Source organism: Penicillium griseofulvum, assembly GCF_001561935.1.
Source record: "Penicillium griseofulvum strain PG3 chromosome Unknown contig_80, whole genome shotgun sequence".
Lineage (NCBI taxonomy): Eukaryota > Fungi > Ascomycota > Eurotiomycetes > Eurotiales > Aspergillaceae > Penicillium > Penicillium griseofulvum.
Genome location: NW_024467471.1, coordinates 5,647,207 through 5,667,238, shown reverse-complemented (window position 1 = coordinate 5,667,238; position 20,032 = coordinate 5,647,207). Strand labels below are relative to the sequence as shown.

At 48.3% G+C, this 20,032-nt stretch overlaps 7 protein-coding genes across 7 annotated transcripts; 2 read left to right on the top strand and 5 right to left on the bottom strand.

Annotated features, from left to right (window-relative positions):
• Positions 1 to 1,259: 1,259 nt before the first annotated feature.
• On the top strand, positions 1,260 to 2,906 carry PGRI_030130 (Major facilitator superfamily domain, general substrate transporter; the record flags this gene model as incomplete). The annotated part of the gene is made up of 1 exon (XM_040790726.1): positions 1,260 to 2,906. The coding sequence occupies one exon, from the start codon at positions 1,260 to 1,262 to the stop codon at positions 2,904 to 2,906; it is 1,647 nt and encodes a 548-aa protein (XP_040647679.1).
• A 1,535-nt stretch (positions 2,907 to 4,441) lies between these two features.
• PGRI_030120 (spermidine synthase) lies at positions 4,442 to 5,564 on the bottom strand (the record flags this gene model as incomplete). The annotated part of the gene is made up of 3 exons (XM_040790725.1): positions 4,442 to 4,722; positions 4,884 to 5,453; positions 5,534 to 5,564. 3 exons carry the CDS (start codon positions 5,562 to 5,564, stop codon positions 4,442 to 4,444), a joined length of 882 nt encoding a protein of 293 aa, XP_040647678.1.
• A 534-nt stretch (positions 5,565 to 6,098) lies between these two features.
• Positions 6,099 to 6,785, bottom strand: PGRI_030110 (ubiquinol--cytochrome-c reductase subunit 8; the record flags this gene model as incomplete). Its single annotated transcript, XM_040790724.1, has 4 exons — positions 6,099 to 6,156; positions 6,210 to 6,387; positions 6,552 to 6,577; positions 6,754 to 6,785. The coding sequence occupies 4 exons, from the start codon at positions 6,783 to 6,785 to the stop codon at positions 6,099 to 6,101; spliced, it is 294 nt and encodes a 97-aa protein (XP_040647677.1).
• A 210-nt stretch (positions 6,786 to 6,995) lies between these two features.
• Positions 6,996 to 7,901, top strand: phb1 (prohibitin subunit PHB1; the record flags this gene model as incomplete). The annotated part of the gene is made up of 2 exons (XM_040790723.1): positions 6,996 to 7,316; positions 7,380 to 7,901. The coding sequence occupies 2 exons, from the start codon at positions 6,996 to 6,998 to the stop codon at positions 7,899 to 7,901; spliced, it is 843 nt and encodes a 280-aa protein (XP_040647676.1).
• Positions 7,902 to 8,156: 255 nt separating this feature from the next.
• On the bottom strand, positions 8,157 to 9,509 carry PGRI_030090 (25S rRNA (uracil2843-N3)-methyltransferase; the record flags this gene model as incomplete). The annotated part of the gene is made up of 1 exon (XM_040790722.1): positions 8,157 to 9,509. One exon carries the CDS (start codon positions 9,507 to 9,509, stop codon positions 8,157 to 8,159), a length of 1,353 nt encoding a protein of 450 aa, XP_040647675.1.
• Positions 9,510 to 11,899: 2,390 nt separating this feature from the next.
• PGRI_030080 (putative C2H2 transcription factor) lies at positions 11,900 to 12,823 on the bottom strand (the record flags this gene model as incomplete). The annotated part of the gene is made up of 2 exons (XM_040790721.1): positions 11,900 to 12,488; positions 12,552 to 12,823. The coding sequence occupies 2 exons, from the start codon at positions 12,821 to 12,823 to the stop codon at positions 11,900 to 11,902; spliced, it is 861 nt and encodes a 286-aa protein (XP_040647674.1).
• A 3,479-nt stretch (positions 12,824 to 16,302) lies between these two features.
• PGRI_030070 (putative regulator of nonsense transcripts) lies at positions 16,303 to 19,602 on the bottom strand (the record flags this gene model as incomplete). The annotated part of the gene is made up of 2 exons (XM_040790720.1): positions 16,303 to 19,327; positions 19,379 to 19,602. The coding sequence occupies 2 exons, from the start codon at positions 19,600 to 19,602 to the stop codon at positions 16,303 to 16,305; spliced, it is 3,249 nt and encodes a 1,082-aa protein (XP_040647673.1).
• Positions 19,603 to 20,032: the final 430 nt, after the last annotated feature.

The window sequence follows — 20,032 nt, the reverse complement described above, 5'->3', positions numbered from 1 at the left end:
CTCGGAAACTTGATACTAGCTTATATCGCCCGTAATAGACATCGTCATACATCATTTACACTGCTCGATACACCCCTATTGACTTAATAACCACAATACTGGGCTATTTAAACCCATATAAGAGCTTGAATCTTGAATTCTAATAGGATTAGCTTTTCCGCCCAGGTGGGTTTCAGCTGCTGCCCGAAATACCTAATACGGTAACTGGTGGCAGGAGTAGTAAATCTCTGCAGGGCTACGATGCTGATCTACGCTGTAAATGCCGCATGGCGCTGGGAGAAGGGGTTCAGGATTCTCTTTTTGGAACATGTTCGTATTGAAGATTTCAATATTCCCTCAGAATGTTGTGGTCTCCATGTTGATTTTCTGAGCATTAACTATTCCATATTTCATTTCATTGCCGCTGGACTCCATGGCTTATGTATATATTCCAGGTGACAATGATACATGTGCCTATAAGAGTGATGGAGTCGTGATATTCTCGCAAGGACATTTCCAACTGCTTCTTGAAGAACTTTATAGTACACGGTGTGTATAGGAACAACCACCTGCCATTAACTGAACAACATTTTTACTTTTCGTGGATCACAGCCACACAGTGCGCGATTTTAGACGACTGGACCGAGAGTGCGCCCTGAACAGGTTTGTACGGACTCAAAGAGTAAGGTCTTTCCTCCTTCACTAGCTAAATACCTAAATTGGGCATGTCAGGTTTCCTTTGGGAACGCCGAAGATCCTCAAGCGTAAATGGCGCCCCATAGACACTGTAGATCCCACCAAAACGCGGAGGTCTCGACCCCGGACCCCAGACTCACTGAATTTGGATATAATAATATGTCCTAAGATTACATCATTAACATATCGGATAGCGGAATATATAGGGTTATTATCGGCGAGTGCTCCGTAGATAGACCCATAGAGTACTCAAAAAGGAATATGGCAAGGTATATAAACACCGAAACCGGGAAGGATCCGATATTCCAGATCCTTCATTGACTGCCGATCCTCTGCATTTGCTTGTTTGAGACAACGGGGCAAATTGACACACAAAATTTTACCTCATTAACTGAGAGCGTCTATTACTAGCTTCACTGTAGTGAACATGAAGTACGACGAGGTAAAGATGTGGCGTCGACCCTGAAATATTGCTGTCATGTAGGCTTTATTTAGTGTTCTATTAAGCCAATTTCTATTGAAATAACAGTCTCATCTCTCATTTCTGTCCTTTGTTTTCATTACTGCCAATTACCCTCGCGAAGATGGACACAGGCTCAAACAAGCCTCTCCAGAAGGCTGAAGTTGTTCAACATGACGAGAACCCGGTCTACGATGAAAAAGGAGATCGGGAAGCTCAAATTCGGGAGACTACCCGAGGTGAGCGTGAGATGTCGATTCCAACCGCTTTTCGATTATATTCGAAAGCAGTGGGTTGGTCCATCTTGTTGTCAACGGCAGTGGTTATGGAAGGCTATGACTTGCTTCTCATCACCTCGTTCTTTGCGTTAGATCCGTGGAAGAAAAAATTTGGGGTTCTCCTTGATGATGGCACATACTCCGTCTCCGCAGCCTGGCAGACAGGACTCTACAATGGTGCTGCCGTGGGAGAAATCATCGGTCTCGTCCTCAACGGTTTCGTTGCTGAGAGATTCGGCTATCGCAAAACAATGCTGGGGGCACTATCATCGATCACCTGTCTCATTTTCATCCAATTCTTTGCACCTTCGGTGGAAGTCCTTCAAGTTGGCAACATTTTGATGGGAATCCCATGGGGTGTTTTCCAAACACTGCCCGTATCATATGCGTCTGAGGTGTGCCCTGTTGCCCTTCGTGGATTGCTTACGACCTACATCAACATATGCTGGGTGATGGGCCAGCTGTTAGCCTCGGGCGTCCTAAGAGCCATGTTGAGCAGGAACGATCAATGGGCATACCGTATCCCATATGCATTGCAATGGATGTGGCCAGTGCCCCTGATTATCGGCATCGCCTTTGCACACGATTCACCGTGGTGGTATGTCCGACGTGGTGACAAAGAAGCAGCCAAATCCGCCCTCCGGTCATTGACACGTCGAAATGTGGACGACGCCGTCGACATCGACGCTACTGTGGAGGTCATGGCTTATACGAACGAGATTGAACAAGAGGCCAGCCAGGGTGCGACTTATTCGGACTGCTTCAGAGGTTACAATCTACGCCGAACTGAGATCGCTTGTATTACCTGGGGCATTCAAAATATCTGCGGCACAGCTTTGATGAACAACTCAACATATTTCTTCCAGCAGGCTGGGATGGACACTGCCAATGCCTTCAACCTGACCATGGCACAATACGCCATTGGGTTCGTCGGCGTGTTTATCGCCTGGACACTCATGATTCATGTCGGCCGTCGCAAATTGTACCTCGGGGGATTGTTTACACTGTTGTTGCTGCTGCTTAGCATTGGATTCTCAGGCATTCCCGGCCCAGACAACAGTTCCGCTTATTGGGCCTCAGGTGCACTACTCTTGGTGTTCTCACTCTGCTATCAGGTCACCGTCGGAACAGTGTGTTACTCCATCGTCTCGGAGGTTTCTTCTGTTCGACTTCGCGCCAAAACTATCAGTTTGGCCCGGAACGTTTATAACGTCTGCTCCATTATCAGCGGAATCATGGCTCCCTGTATGATCAATCCAACTGCCTGGAATTGGAAAGCCAAGGCAGGTTTCTTCTGGGCAGGCTCTTGTCTTCTTTGCTTCACATGGACTTTCTTCCGTTTACCTGAAACGAAGGGACGGACCTTTGCAGAGCTTGATATCCTTTTCGAACGTGGAGTGAATGCCAGGAAATTTACAGATACCTCGGTCGATCTCTTTTCTCATGAGGTTCACGAGGAAGGGGAACATACGGAAGAAGACCACAGGAGTTAGATGGCAATCCGCCTCTAGGAGGCACCCATGGGCCAATCGAGATATGTTGAGAGATCACGATTCCGCGTTTCGGGGGAGTCAAATTGAATGGTGAACATAACTTACTTGATGTTGTCTTCTGGTCCATTTTATTTATTCAAACACTCCAGTCCAAGCACTAGCGAGGAAGTGGCTCTTGATACAAGTTTGGAAGTTTTGTCTTATTGGCGGGTTGGGTGTGAGCTTGATTTTATTTCTATATTCTGAGATAGATCAAAAGATGTAACTAGAACGATAGATATGTCATAAATAAGAAAGCGGTATATGATTATGCTAGGAAGTCCCAAGGTTTAGGTGTACAGACTCGCCGTGTTTCAACAAAGAATGAAGTACGACAGTGCACGCCAGGCGTCCTTCAAAATTCTAGGAGCTATAAGCAATGGAAATTGTAGTCAAGGCCTATGTAAGATCAGCTTGACACTCTTACGCCCCGTATAATTGGACTTCACGCATTGGAAAATTCTTAATATATCCGAGGCTAGCCAGCAAGGAGATAGTTTCCATGGTGTTTCACTCAAAGGGCATTTCCCACTGTGCCGTTGCATTCGGAATTGGCATTGACACAGCCCAGGTAACATTGGGAGAGTTCAGCTCGAGGTATCACGGGCGACACGGGTTTGTAGGTGACAGGAAATTGCCCCGGTGGTGTAACGCATACCAGGTCTTTAGGTGGTGGGTAAATCGATGGGTATGTACAACCGCTCACGTCCATTTTGGCAATGCCATCTGACGTACAGTTTTGGTTTACCCTGCGCGGTGCTAACGAGGCCGTGTCACCTATCACAATGAGTTTTCCAGAGTATTTTTCCCGCCTGAGGATCAGGGCCACTAGAGGGGGAGAGACGAATAACAGAACGCAATGCATATAGACCTTCATTGTGAAGGACCTCGGGCCTACATATTGAGAATAAGCGAATTGCACAACAATCAACTTTTCCGCAGAGTGCTGACTATTGTTGGATTTCGTAGGAAAAATAAACAAAAGCCATGATGTAAATCTGCCGTATAGATATGTGTCAGCCTCCTGGGCCTCACCTTTAATGGGACCGGCTTTTGTTTCCGCATAGCTTCCAGAACAGTTATCTCTTAACAGATACATTGCATTATCGCCGCATACCATTGCCATCGTATTCTTGTTAGAAACCGAGCTCCAGGGTAGCCGAACATTGAAGACTTGATTCGACGAAAGAGAAACAATCTTGAGTCTCGTGGCAACAGAAAATGGACAATAAAATATGGTGTGAACTTTGTTGATTCTGCTATTAATTAGCATGAGTGGCCTACCTAACTAGGGTTCTTGCTCGGCAGCCATCAGATCTCCCCTCCATAATATCATCTATAAAGGGTAAACACATTGGCAGTATAAATCAGGACTACGCACGACAAGAGACAATGGGACCAATCTACAGAATAGGATGTACGGAAATCCATGATTTCATTTCAATATCGTCATGAGAATATAAAGACCATAAAAGCTTTTTCGGAGATCACAACACCTAGTTGCCGAGCTTCTGGCGGGCGAAGTTGGGCAGAACGAAGCTGGCGCGGTGGATGTCCTGGTTGTAGTAGCGGCAGAGCTTCTGCTCCTCCTCGGCGGTCCAGGTGCGGAGGGGCTCACGGACGTTGCGGGTGGCGTCCTTGGAGCAGACCATGAAGCCAATCTGGCCGGAGGGGTAGGTGGGGATGGTGGTGTAGGCGTACTCGGCGACGGGGAAGACCTCCTTGCAGGACTTCTTAAGTTCGGCGATCATGTCCAGGTGGAGCCATTGGTTCTCGGCTGTTAGATATAAAGCACAGTTCCGCAAAACCGAGCCCGTAAAGTGGGTTCGTTGCGGGGTGGTGCGAAAAAATATTAGCGTGTGATCTGTTTGTTTGAGGGATGATAAAATGGGGGAAATGAGCAATCTACGAAAAAGGAGGGCAAAGAAAGTGACGAACAACCTTGGGTAGTGATGACACCTCCCTCGCGAAGGGCAGACTTGAGCAGCTCGAAGTAGGGCTTCTGGAAGAGGCTCTCGGCGGGACCCTCTGGGTCGGAGCTGTCAGTGATGATAACATCGAACTCGTTCTGGCGGTTCTTGAGGAACTCGAAGCCATCACCAACGTGGGTGTGGGCGTTGGGGTGCTGGAAGCCAATGGCCATGCCGGGCAGGTACTTCTTGGAAACACGGATGACAGCCTCATCGATGTCGCACAGAGTAGCCTCCTTGACAGAGGCGTGCTTGACGACCTCACGGAGGACACCGCCGTCACCGCCACCAATGACAAGGACCTTCTCGGGGTTGGGGTGGGAGTTCATGGCGAGGTGGGTGATCATCTCCTGGTAGGAGAACTCATCACGCTCGGTGCACTGGATAACGTTGTCCAGGACGAGAACGGTACCGTAGTCGCTGCTCTCGAAGACGAGGACATCCTGGTACTTGGACTTCTCGTGGTGAATGATCTGGTTGACCTTGAGGCTCATGGCCTGACCGGGCCACATGCCGGACTTCTCAGAGAACCAACCATCTGTAGATGGGTATTAGCATGTATTTTTTTATAGCGAATTGATTCGAAGGCGGGGTAATGGAGGGGGGTGGAACACATACCCACGATGGTGGGGTGAGTGAGCTCGCTCATTTTGATGTGTGAAGATGAGAAATAACGGGGGAAAATAGATGATGAATAAAAAGTAGAAGAGAGTCTGGAGAGACGAAGCATTCGAAGAAAAAGGGTACGGCGGAAGTTTGGCTGTTTTGGGCGAATTTTTTGCTTCTCGGCTCAAGTGGGGAATCGCTGGGCTGCCACCAACTTCTCCCCCAACCATCATTAGAAACAAGATAGATCCAATTCTAATATAGGCAATTAATCTGGCCTCTAGGATCACTTGATTGCAATTCCACCCAGTAGACATGTCTCATTCCCACAATTGGCCATGGTCACCCCAGGGACCAATAGAGAGCCCTAGAAAGACGCTTACTCAAGCTTCATTTCAAATATAAGAAAATAGAGCCATCTCAAGCGCAAAAAGATGGAATATAAAAGGAAAATCAAATGGTCGATTGCTTTCTAGTTACTGTACAAGCATACAGCTCCCCCAAACTGCAGAGTATTGGGTGTATCATGCTCTGTTATACCAATCCAACCTCACTCCAACAAACAAATTGAAATAATTTACTCTTCGTTACCACCCTCGAGAAGACGGCCGGGCTTGGAGTTGAGGTACTCGTTGCTAAGGTATCGAATTAGCACACCGATCAACGTGACTCCTACAGTCATTCTTACCGCTCAATGGCCCAGTTCATGACGGCGTATGCGGCAACGAAGGGAGGGACAACGTAGAGAACCTGGTGACGGAAACGACGGAAGACGTTGAAGATGGCAGCGTGGCCGGCACCGGCGAAAGGACGCTGACGGTTAGCGGACAGCGAGTAGGTGGCGATGCGCTGGGGGGTCGGGCAACCTGGAAATTGGATATTAGCGATTCATTCGAATTGCATTCGCCTGGTTGTTTCTCTGAATCTTTCTCCATTCGGGGGTCGCGATCTTTCATATCGCGAAAGGGGTAGGTTTCGTGCGCATATATCGGGTCCGTATGAAAGGTTCAAGGGTTATTGTCAAACGTACCGAACTCGCCCCAGTTGCCGATGAAGCTATAGAAAGTAAAATTTGTCAGTTAACTGAATGATAGACGCAGAAGTCACTAAGACTATTAAATCATGACTCAATTGGCATCGTTCATGAATTGCATTGTGTAGCCGGGCGGGTAACGCATCCGGGAGGCCGGTACTCAACCCACGACACCAGGAGCAAACGCGAAACGACTTACTGTCCGTTCTTAGGGTCCACAGAGCCACCCATTGTGAATGATTTCTGGTAAAAAGAGAGGAGTGGGTGGGGGAAAAGGTATGGAGGTAGCGAAATGAGTGAGGAAAAGACCAAGGTCGGGTGAAGTTGGAGGTTTGGAAAGATGGGCACTAAACCCGATTGGGAACACTCAGAGTGAGCAACGGGAAAAGCAGACATCATCTCCATCATCCGTCCTCATCACCTCGCCCTCCACCTCCAACCATGGCTCAAATCCTCCAAAATGTTTATCGGCTGGCATTCCCCGTGGCTATTGGGGGTATGCTAGTTCAAAATTCCCTTTACGATGTCAAGGGTGGCACACGAGCTGTCATCTTCGATCGAGTGTCTGGTGTCCAAGAGAAGGTTGTCAACGAAGGAACACATTTCTTGATTCCCTGGTTGCAGCGCGCAATTGTCTACGATGTCCGCACGAAGCCTCGTAACATTTCCACCACGACAGGAAGTAAGGATTTGCAGATGGTCAGCTTGACACTGCGTGTGTTGCACCGCCCGGAGGTGCCGAAGCTGCCGCAGATCTACCAAGTGCGCATTTCCCACGATCCCTAAGCATCTACCGAAACAAAAGACTAACCCAAGGTTATCCAGTCATACGGTACCGATTACGATGAGCGTGTCCTCCCTTCCATCGGAAACGAAGTTCTCAAGGCCATCGTGGCCCAGTTCGACGCCGCCGAGCTGATCACACAACGTGAAGCTGTCTCCAACCGTATCCGTACCGACTTGATGAAGCGTGCCGGACAGTTCAACATCGCGCTCGAGGATGTCTCCATCACACACATGACCTTCGGAAAGGAGTTCACACGGGCCGTCGAGCAAAAGCAGATCGCCCAGCAGGATGCCGAGCGGGCCCGGTTCATCGTCGAGCGTGCCGAGCAGGAGCGCCAGGCTAACGTCATTCGCGCTGAGGGTGAAGCCCTGAGTGCCGAAATTATCAGCAAGGCCGTCGCCAAGGCTGGCAGCGGATTGATTGAGATCCGTCGTATCGAGGCTAGCAAGGAGATCGCCCAGACTCTGTCGGCGAACCCCAACGTCACTTACCTGCCTGGCGGAGGAGAAGGAAAGGACGGAAACAAGGGCACTAGCATGCTGCTGGGTCTGCGGAGTTAGGAGGATTATAAAGCTCGGGGATTTATGGGCCCCGTTTTCACAACTCATTGAATGTACCAATTAATCGCAATCTTTGCCGCGACTTGGGGCGAGCTTGGCCTCGTGGCGCGAATTTGGAGTGGTCTGAACTAAACCACCTTTCTTATCTGTAGCAATACCATACCTCACTCCAAAACCACTTCTCTTTTTTTAGAAGACTCAATCGTATTGTTCATTAAAGGGTATTTATATATCGTGATATAGAACACATCAGATTTACAAACGTCGATACACATGCATCTGGAAGCGCATATCTTCCAAGCCTGCTCCTTCCCCAACTTCGTAGCGCAGACGCACTGCGTCCCGTCTCCACCACCTCGAGTCCTGAGTGTATACGCACTCCCACTTGCCCTTCGCCACATTCAGTAGTGTATGGTCAAGCAAGAACTTCATAGGGTAGTTCCTCTCTTGTGGTTCACCATCCGGACCTTTTGTTCCTAACTTCAAAGTCGAATAGCTGCCAGGACTATCAACAACCAAAAGCACAGCACCGGCAGGAAGCATTTCTGTCATTTTCAGGAGGAAGCCGGTAGTCTTTGGCATCGAGGTAGAGAATAGTTCATTCAAAGTGAACATGATAGGAACAAGGACGGAAGTGAAAGGAGAGGATGAGGGGGAGCCGAGCAGAATTTCTTTCAGGCCTTCCTCGGGAAGAGTCAGGACATCTGCGCGACGGAAAGACACCGAGAATGTTTCACTGGCCACTTTCTCCGACAGCAACGGAGGACGATATTTTGTTGTCTGGGAAAATGGCACATCGGACGAGGTAATTGTTCGTGAAAGTCTGTCCACCACGTTCGACCAGTTTCCGATATCGACAGCCATCACAGAGAGACTGGGTGCGCTGACACCTTGGTCTTCAACTTCTGTCTTTTTCTCGTCTTGAGATTCCTTGTCTTCAAGAGACACGTTTGCCACACGTTCCTCTAGCGACTGGGCTTGGGAGCCCATGTCTCTCCACGCAGCGGCAAGAGCAGCGATCTCTGCACCGGCTCCACCACCAATCGAGACGACGCGAGTGCAGGGATTCTTGCTTCTAGCGCGACCTCGGGTATTTTTCTCTTCATCTTTCATCCAAGTCAAGACTCCCTTCAACAGGCCCGCATATCCAAGTGACCGAGACGCACTCCAACGCAAGGCATAGGCGCGCAGGAGATCCTCGCCTGCCTCAGTGAACGCAGAATCAAAATCGCGCTGGTACAGAAGCCCCTTAATCGTCTGAATGAGAGATTTAATATCTAGTGGTTCATCTTTGTTTTCGTCGGATTGTGATTCAGCGGGGTTGGTATCCTGGGTTACAGGTTCCGATTTTGCGACTGGATTGCCGAGGAGGGCTGTTTTGAATACGTCCAAGAGTAGTTGCTGAAGGGTAAGAGGAATTGTGCTGACAAGATTAAGTCCGCCAGACTCTTCTTCGTCTGCTTTTTCGGCGTCGGCTTTCGCCTTCTCAATTTCGGCTTTGCGATTGGCGTGCTGTTTGTTTGCCGGTGGCGCTTGCTTTGGTTTTTGCGCTTTCGCTTTCGGGCCTGGGGACCTCCTGCGGTTTCCCTGACGTGGGGCGTGAGGCATTATATATATATGACGAGAAAGTCGTTTTCGTCTGGTCTTTTGTGAGGAATGTGACTGTCTTTAATCGAACGTGGGGTGGAATTTTGAACTTTTTTCCTTATCGTTATCGGCGCCTCCACTATCAAGGTCTATAAACTCTCCAAGCTCGGCTTCGACTTATCATAAAACTAAAGAGATTATGATATCAAAGAGTATATACAGCCTCATTCTATCCCAGGTAGTTATGCTTATATGATATGTTGAACAAGGTCTATATAACTAATGATCATTGTTGAGCATAATGACCAGCTACCCTAAAGATGGAGGATAACGTGCTCGGGATGAGCGAAGGGTCTCATAGCTAGTTGAGCATGCTATGAAAGAGAGATGAGGAAGGAAGAGGTGTGTATTGGAGAAATCTATAGAGAGACAAAATATTTATACATCTGTAGGACTGTAAAACAGCAAACTACTATTTAGCAAACAGCAAGGTTGATGTCACAACAATCATTATAAGAATCATTCTAGTCCGAGCGTCCTAAATACTATCAACAAGACACAATATGTTGTTTAGCCTCCAATATCCTGGCTGCGCAGCCTGCGCTCCTCCCAATTAACATGCTGCTGTAGTTGTACAACATCTCTATCACACACGATATCAGCCCTGTGTCCATCAGCGCCGTATTTTGGGTCGATCAAGGCGCTACATTTTCTATAGAAATGTAACAGAAAAAATATATCGTCTTGCCAACATCCCAGCTTTATCTGGCTCAGAGTAGAGGGTAATGCGGAATAGAAGCAACCAATCCGGTAACCAAGTGATTTTCTACTATCAACCAGCCTTCTACATTTAGAAAATTACCAAGGCTGTGCTAGCTGTCTCACTGATACAGGTATAGGACACATTGGCCGTTAGTACGAAAGGAACATTGAATACTCATTTATTCATAAGTTGTATGTGATATACACATGTGCGATTTCACTCTTAATACAGAACTATATATGTGTAGTATGCTACCAGCAAACAAGGTATAAAATTTGCACGTTTATTAGTAGAACAGGAATCAAAACGCAGGAAGTAGAAGAATATAGTTATACGTTGGACTAGTTACAGTATATATATTTGAGGACTAGGTTGCCAACTCACCTCGCACATGTGTAAGAACAAATGTAGCAGGCAACAAACGGGAGGAAATCCCCTCAATAATACATGGCATACTGTGATATACGATATACGTCTTGTTTTTCTTGCAATCATCCTATCAACCCAAACAAGCACACTTCCGCCTAGAGCGCTGCCTATACCCTACACCCATGACATTCTATATACTTTCTCACCCAAAGCCACAAAGATACGTATTAGGAAGAATGACTTGACCAACACGAAAACAACGCACCAAGGCCATCATGTGATATCGCGTTGAGCCGCTCGCGTCGAGTCAAGAACAAAACACGCGATCCACGTAATAATGAGTCACAGGCTAGTTCTATCAGCCAAGGAGTCATAGCCGTTGTCCGAGGGCACTATGACCAAGCTTGACGCCTCATAGGCCGCCGTATCGGACAGCGAGCTCCGCACAGAGCCTATTAACGGCGGTCTTGTCTCCTAACTCCGGCTTTCTGGATGTGGACGCCGCCAGCGGGTCAATTAGTTGCCGAAACGGCCGTGCTCACGCGGCCTTCCCAGAGCCTCGCGGGAATATACGAGCCAAGGGTAGGATGGAAGTGATGTGGCTGAAATGTTTGCCTGGGAACTATCGCTATCGTGTGGAAGCCTGGGTGCCTTAGGAATAAATACATGTCCAGAGTCCATGAATATCATTGGCCGCCTTATACTTCGACTGTCAACGTGCATGTCGGATGTCATGCCACGAAGAATCCACGTATTTGGGGGCTAATAAACGGTCTCTTGAGGCTGTTATGTATTACAAGGTAGAGTTACGATAATTGAAAATATGTGACCTCGTAAAGATGATATTATTGGTACAATCTGCTATTAATCAGGAACAAATCGAACTGAAAGTTGAGATGAGTGTTAGAAGTGATTCATCCGAAAAGATAGACCAAATCAAACACTCGGGTATATGAGGCGAGACAACGCTGTAAACCGCCTCTGGAAACAACACCGCCTGGCCCATATGAAAGCACCAAGCTAGAACGCCGTAAATACCGGGAAGGCCGACCCTTGAATTCTTGCAGAACGCACAGGATCCGAAATCCAATGTCTGCCCAGAAAAGATCCATGGGAACCCACCCCAAATGCTACACAGACAAAGAAAGCAAAGTCGCAAAATTGACTCAAAACAAGAGAAGCAAAGTTGAAGAATTTTGAAGCCCACTGGTTGCTTCCATAAACGCCCACATGATGCAAAGGACAAATCCGTAGACGTTTCGGTCTGAAAAGAGCAACCCTAAACGGGAGGAGCTGCAGCAGGCTGGGGAGCGGGCTGCGAAAGTTCCTGCAGTTCGGGTACAGGAGGAGACTGCTGAGGAATAGCCTGCTGAATATTGGCGACGATTCGCTCCAGCTCTTGGAGGCGGCGATCCTTCTCTTGGACTTCACGACGGAGCCTCTTAACTTCATTGTGCAGGTCGATTCCATGCTCATCGGTCTCAGGCATGTCTCGGAGATCTCCGACAGGAGGGGACTCGTGGCGGCGCTTGATTCCAGTAATAGGGAGGGAGGGGGCACGGACGCCTTCGACACCATCAAGTTCGGTGGCACGTTCCCAAGACATATCGACCATAGGGGGAGCTTCATCATTGTGCATGTGGCGGCGGCGAAGATGTTCCCGCAGATTTTCCTGGCGCGTGAATCCATTGCCAGTACTGCGGTTGCAGTCAGTGTATGGGCACATCAGGGCCTTCTTGGTATCGGTATTTTTCTTGTGAACTTCGCGCTGGTGGCGAAGGAGACCGCCAGAGTAAGTGAAACCTTGGATCTTATCACAGTTTGGTTCATAACACTTGTAGGGACGATCATGTTTATCCATATGTTTGCTTGAGTCGTGTTAGTAATGGATACATTAAGAGACAAAACAATAGGATAGTGGGTATTCTTACTTCCATTCACATGGACGGCGGAAAGTAGGAGGGGCAGCTTGACACTCAGGATGATCGCAGAAAATTTGACCTTCAGAGTTCTTAGGAGGATCGCGGGCGCGTCGAACAGAAAGACGCGGGCGCGCCCCTTCAATGTTGTAGGTCATGGGCTGAGGGTCGTTCATTCTGGCAATTGGAGGCGAGGACTCAGACGTAGAGGCAAGGATAGTCGCAGCGAGAGCACCGTTAGGACCTTCACTTCGTGGGCTAGGATAGTCAGACCCGTCGCCCATATCGCGAAGTTGATACCCCACACTATTGAGGGGATGGTGATAGAGTGTAGTAGATACCAGAGACGCGTCGTTAATTCAGAACAACGGTAAGTTTGAAGGCAACAAATAGTTGAGTAGAAGTAAACAGGAAGAATAGAGTTGTTTATGAAAAACAAAAAGAAATAATTAGCGGTGAAAGCTAGTAGATGTCGATGATTATCGATTCGGGGTGAAGATGGAGAGTTGCCAAAATTTTCAGGTAGCAAGGCATCCGTGGGCTATTTATACCGGTTGCGTCAGGTGCGGGTGCGCCACTCTTGTGGCGCAGTCTTTGTTCAATAGCCCTGCAGAATCTTTGGTTCTTTCGTCTTCTAGTGGGGTTTCCGAACAGGAGAATTGTCATATGAACTCATAACTGGCTAGAGCTTATATACATGCAGATCGAAGTGTCAAGGACAAGACTATTTATTAATGCCTGGCCCAGGCCTCTATCGAGATGAGGGGGCCAAGGAACACAAGTGACTCATACCCTATAGAGACACCGAGGGTATGACTGTAGACTACTAGTATGTATGGAGTACGGAGCACCAATCCTATTATCCCATAACAGGCGGATCCGATTTAGGTATCAAAGCAAGATGCCTGTCAGGCAGCCGGTCCCTCCGGAAAATCCTTGGGGTCGCCACAGATGGTGACAAATCCAGTGGCGGTGAGTGCACGTGATAATGATCGGCCTGATATCTAATCACGTGCATGGCAAAGATGCTTATTTAAGCATCAAAGATCGGGCACCGCCCGAGCAGTCGAAGGTGCCTTGCTGCAAATGCACGTTCGCCATGCCCGATGTTAGGCTGCAACAAACTTGTTTATGGTTGACAAGCTTTATAAATCAATAATCTTCATGTACACGCAATCGATTGTTTCTATTAAAAGCAATACAGGCCATACGGATCTATCTAGGGAGGTTTTCTCAACCTCAGCCGGGCTATGCAAGCACTTAAAATTAGGACATGTGCGTTGTACGGGATTCTAAGGGAAGTAACACAGAAAGAACGTGGTTTGCATGGATATGCTTGGAAGATCAACCATTGAGAATCTTGTAGCCTATGACTTGATTTAGCTACGAAGTATGCAATGCTAGAAAACTTCGCCATACAGTGAATAGTATTTTATACCTTTCTCACAGAGACGAAAGGGTGGCAAGACTGCAATTCTTCTACTAGATCATGCTGTAGAATAGCAATGAAGTCGCCAGATAGTATATCATCTGTATTCTATACCAACATAGAGAATTCTCTAAGATGAAATATAAAGCATAATCAACACTGCCCCTATCATAATAGAATAGTCTTGAATGCTAGGAAAGTCTAATGCACGCTCAACTATTTCGGGTAATTTACTGCCCGGTTTTGAACTTATGTTCGGACAAGTAATGGATTTATATGAGGCCCCAGATCTATATGAAATGGCAATGCCCAAACTGGCAAAACAAAGCCACCATTCAACGTGGACTAACAGGCATACAATCGCATGATAATCACATCCACGTAAAAGGGTCAGGAGTTAGTTCATCGTGTTGTCAACCTGAGATGTTCCTAGTGCTTCCGTGGCCCCACCGGGGTATAGTTACATAGTCTGAGTACTTGACATTTTATAATATTTTCGCCCTATATTGCTCCCTTCTTGCCTTGCCAGTTATTCCCTCTATCGTGAGATACTATGGAATTATAAAAGCAATATTAGTATTGGCATACTATTCAAAATGCGATTTGACGCGTAAATTGTATATCTGGTATTCCTGCGGCATTTGTGCTATTTGTGCTTCAGGCCTGGGCAGCTCCACCATTTCTACCAACCTGGCATCCCTTGACCCTGTCTCTTCGAATTTTTATTTCGAACTTGTGCATGTTACCATTCAAGTGAAATTATCATAAGATCCCAAGAAGCAGGGATATGAATCAAATACGCCACTCATTTTTCCTTCAACGGAGCCGAGGCGTTTGCTGGGCTCCAAGACGCGCCTTTAGTGGCACGACTCGTGTACAAGCCTGCCATACAGAGAAAAAACAGTGCCCAACGAGCATCAAGCGCGAAAACCAATTATCTCAGGCTCCGAAATGTGCCAAAAAGCCGCCAGCCCAACCCCTTTCTGCGCTCAGTATTCCATTCTGGACCTGCAGATCCACCTGGAAACGGGCAGGAATCAACACTTTCCGCTGTTTGGTGGGATGCACAGTCGGCGATTTCTCCGCATTATGGATCCTACAGACGTACTACGCTGAGATTGGCATGAGCAGCATAATGGCCTTATCGAGTGGGTTCCCCCTTGCACAAATCAGATCGTTTCTGGTCTTGGGTACTAAGAACAATCATATAGTGGTATCCGGTATCACAACTTCGGTCATCCTTGAGACAGTTCTTCTCCGCCGGGGGGCTGACCAGCTCTCTTGGCCGATGGCTGCTCGTACGGCTATGGGCATGAGTATGGTTTCGATGTTGGCCATGGAACTAGCTGAGAATGCAGTTGACTATCATCTGACCGGTGGGGTAGTTGCGCTGGGGGATCCGAAGTTCTGGATGGCAGCAGTGTTATCGATCGGCGCTGGGTATCTGGCCCCGTTGCCATATAACTATCTGCGTCTTCGAAAATATGGGAAATCATGTCACTGATTTCAAATGTACCTAATTTGCTCGCCCATTTGGAACGTAGGCTCTTCCCCCCAAGAAATAGGAGCGATAGAAGACAAGCACTGAACTGAACTACTCTAGCTGATTAATATAATGCACCTACCTGACTTAGTACGGCTGTAAGGCTATAATGGGAGCGGCTGATGGGACTGATGGGTAGAAGCTGAAGCAGAGAGATGTTTTTAGCCCTAACTCGGCAATATAAGCCAGCGAAGCTTCCATGGTTGGAAGGCTGTCCTGAGTTGGGATAATTTTTGGTTTCTTGACATATTGCCTGCTTACGGACGTTGAAAAAAGGGTGGGATCATAATTGGCATTGTTTTCCTAAGGACACCTGACTACCTAAGAGATGAAGATAGCAAGTATGAAACATGGCCAAGGGGTAGGGGTAAATTGACAGAGTCGCCCAGTAATTGCTACCGGGGCGATGGGAACTGGGCATCTGCAATCGACGGGTGAGTTTTCAGTAATTCCTCCAATCGGACGATACTGGAAAGATCATTGGCTGTCGCCTCATCCCCAAAAATCACGCCGTGTAAAAATGCCATGGTGACAATGGTGAGGGATCAGACCCAGGGAACAATCCTTCGACGGACAGAACGGTGCTCTGATAGCAGGTCAAAAGGACCCGGGGATAAGCATCCGAAAAGTCTTGGGTTTGCAGATCCAAAGTCCTGGTCGGCATAAAAGAAACGGGCAGGCAGACTCTGTTAGAAAGAACCCTGATAGTATGCACGGACACTGCTTCGCCGAGTGGTAAGACGGGCGAACCTGTTGGAGGTTGCCCTGGGAAAAGTTGGACATAAAGTCACTCAATCATAGTTGCCACCAACTTGGCTCGCAAAAGCAGTGGAGACGCTACGGGCGTCATCGTCATCATGGGGATTCTGGCCTGGTACGCCGCGAGTCACGCGAATACTGGCGGAGCTGCCCCCGAAGATACTGCCGTTGTCCGGAACTCCAGCCCTGTAAGGCTCGCGTCCGCCGGACTCGACGTAGCGCTTCAATCGGTCAGATTGGCTGAGACTGGGCTGCTTGCTCATATCATTAATGCTCAGACCAGCGAGACTGACACCGCCTTGATCAACGCTCCGTCCGTCAGTGACGCTGCAGGTGACATCAGACTCGGTAGCAGCGACTGATTCGCCGGCCACACTGGGGGCTCCCTTGGGTCGGGCACCGTTTGCTCGGCGACCGCCAGAGATCGCAGGCCAGGATTCGCCAAAATTCTGGAACATAGGGGGATAGCCAGATGGAAGGCCAACACCACCGAGTGCCGAGCCATGAACAGAAGACACATCATCAGGGATATAGCCCACTACAGACCCAGAGTCATGATACTCATTGCGGTGACCGCCGTTGCGACCATTCACTCCATTGTTTGGGGCATTACTTGTCTGACTGAAAGACATCTGGAAGCGCTGCGGGCCTCTGTATGCTTGCTTAGGTCGGCTGAATTGAATCAAGGACTCCTGAAGGTTGGACAGGGGCCCCTCCACAAGACAGTGACGCTCCTTGAAGTGCTGCAAAAGGCAGTTCCACAACGGGTGTTTAGACAAAACCTTGGGGTTCCCGAGAACAACAAGACCATATCGAGCACGAGTAAGGGCCACGTTGAGGCGACGAGGGTCGCTCAGGAAACCAATACCTTGATGATCATTGGAACGAACACAAGAAAGAATAATGTAGTCCTTCTCTCTGCCTTGGAAAGCATCGACGGAGGCAACCTCAATCTCCTTGTAATGTTCCTTCTTGAAGGTGCCGTTTGCCTGCATAGAGCTGACGATATAGCTGCGCTGCCCTTCGTATGGAGTGATGATACCGATATCCCTAGGCTGAACACCTGCCTTGAAGAAGCGTGTGACGATCTTCTCGACGTTGGTAGCTTCGGTACGATTAAGATACGAGGTACCCGACGCGGAGATTTCCTCATTGCCTAGGTTTGACCAGAACATCATGGGATCATCAATGATAGGCCAAGGGAAGTCAACGTCACGGCGGACACGATCAGCAATAGTAATACCGTTCTGCAGCGAGCCTTCGTAGAACATATTGGATGGGAATTCCGAAAGGCACGGGTGCATACGATACTGGACATTCAAGCGAATAGGAGAGCAGCCCAAGATGACAAGACGCTCGAACAAAGACTGGTTCAGACCAGCCTTAGCGGCCTTCTTGTTCATAATCACGGGGCCAAGTTGCTGGTGATCACCAACTAGCACAACTTGTTTGCAACCCAGAACAAGGGGGATCATACACTCGGGCTCGGCAGATTGGGTTGATTCGTCAATCAGGACAGTGCGGAACTTGCCCTTTGAAAGACGAGGATCACCTGCACCGACACAAGTACAACAGATGACATCCGCGTTAGTCAAAATTTCACGCTCAGCAGAGCGAGTAAGTTGCTTGAGGCGCTTTTCGTCTTGGCTAGACAATTCTCCAAGTTCGGCCTTAAGCTGGTTGAGTTTCACTAACTCAATGTTGCTATCGTTCATTCGAACCTGCTCGTGCAGTGAAAGGAATCCAACGGCAGATTCCACATCCTCGCGAGATTTAGCAGTAACTCGCACGGTCTTGAGACCAGTCCGATGGATCCGCTCGCAAAGCTGATCAACGGCAACGTTGGACGGAGCGCAGACAAGAACCTGGCCTCCATTGATCTTGGCAAGATGATAGATGATGGTGGCTGAGGTAACGGTCTTACCAGTTCCGGGGGGACCTTGGATCAAACTGAGAGGCCGCTGAAGGACACTTTTAACCGCGTTGATTTGACTGCCATTCAGATCGGGCAGACCTGGAACACTAAATTTCTTCGGAATTTGGGTCTTCATAGGAGCTGCAGCAACCTCATGTCCAAGGAGGCGATGGAAAATGTAGCCCGAGACACTCTGCTCATCCACGGCAAATGTCTTCATAGCACATTGCATGCGGTCGAAGGAAGTGGACTTCCAAACATAGTCGGCCATAAAATTGTGCGTGCATTCGGTGGGAACTGACTTGTGGTCGCCCTTGGCGCGTAGTTCGATGGTGACCTCATCAGATTGATTGTTCGGAATCTTGATGACATAGCCCACACCCTCCCACTTGGGACGCAGTTCACCATTGTATTTGATGCGCATCTCGTCACCCACGGCCAATTTGACATCTCCCAGCTCAAGCTTAGGCAGTACAAAGCTTGCAAGGTGCTTGTTGTTGAGACCAAGATCCCAACGCACGATCAGTCCATCTTGAGATTGAGACTCCTTCAACTTGCGGTCATAATCAGCTTCGATCTTAACAAGTGGCCCGAAAATATTCTGGTATTGGAAAGCATCATCGTAGCGAAGTAGCACTGGCGCAGGCTCATCGTCCACTGCTGTAGCCTTCTCTAGATCTTCCAGAGTCGCTTGAGAGTTGTCCTTCCACATTTCCTCCAGTTTCGCAATCAATTGAGGACTGAGGTGACGGGCTCGGAGTTGTTCCTGGTCAGTAGGTGCTCCGACGAGCCAGGGGAGGAAGGACCGATCCTCAATAAGAGGCTGCCAGCGTGAAGTGTCCCAGTTCATGTCCTTGGAAGATGGCATGGAGGCACATGGCTGCCGACAAAGCAAAACCACAACGGTATCAGATTTAGCGGGGATGAAGCCAAGCAAAAAGACATTTTTGGTGCCACAGTTGTAGCATTCCAAAATAGTATCACCCAAAGAAGAAGCAGGGTGAAGTTGGACTTCCTTATGGCGAGCTCGGACAAGATGATTGACGATATGGGAAGAGGAGGTATTTCCACGCGCACTGCAGAACCACTTGTTGCACGAAAGACATTTGACGACGCTGCTCGGGTTGTGAATGCCGCAGTACCTATAATATAATCAGTAAATGGTCATACACAAGAAAGATATAAAAACTAACGCGCATGCATGAGCAGGTAGCTCTATTTCCTCCTCCCCATTTCCTTGGGACTTCTGATTCCCGTTTGTGGGTGCACCGACTGTGCTTTCCATATCGTCATCTTCGAAGGTATCAGAACCCTCATCTTCATCGTCATGTCGACGTGGACGCGCGCGAGCAAGTGCGTTTGAATCAATCTCATCGATTTCAGCTCCCACCGAGCGGTCTTCCGGTTGGTAGCTCATTATGGGTACCGTTTTGGAACGTTGATAGGGATGACTGAAGGTGATGAAGATTCAAAGAAAAATGGGGACCAAAAGTTTGTTGAAATCTGAAATGAGCTTCGCAGTCGTGAACGATTAAAGAGCGTAGAGGACAATCCGGTCGTCCTATGGGGATATTCAAGGTTTGAAATCTCCAGGGTGTGCCTGAGGGGCAAACGAACGGAGATCTATATCGTGAGGTAGGATTAGTGGTGTATTCTTGACAAGAACAAATGAGCACATACAACCAGTCCAGCTCTCTGTCTCAGAGGACTGACAAAAGAAAGTCGATGAGTTTGTCTCAAAGGATGAGCAAAAAGCGTCTCCGCAACTGCCCAGATTCTTTATCGGTGCGATCCCACTACGGTTACGCGGATAAACCATAAATGCAGCCCCGGAGTTAACAGAGAAA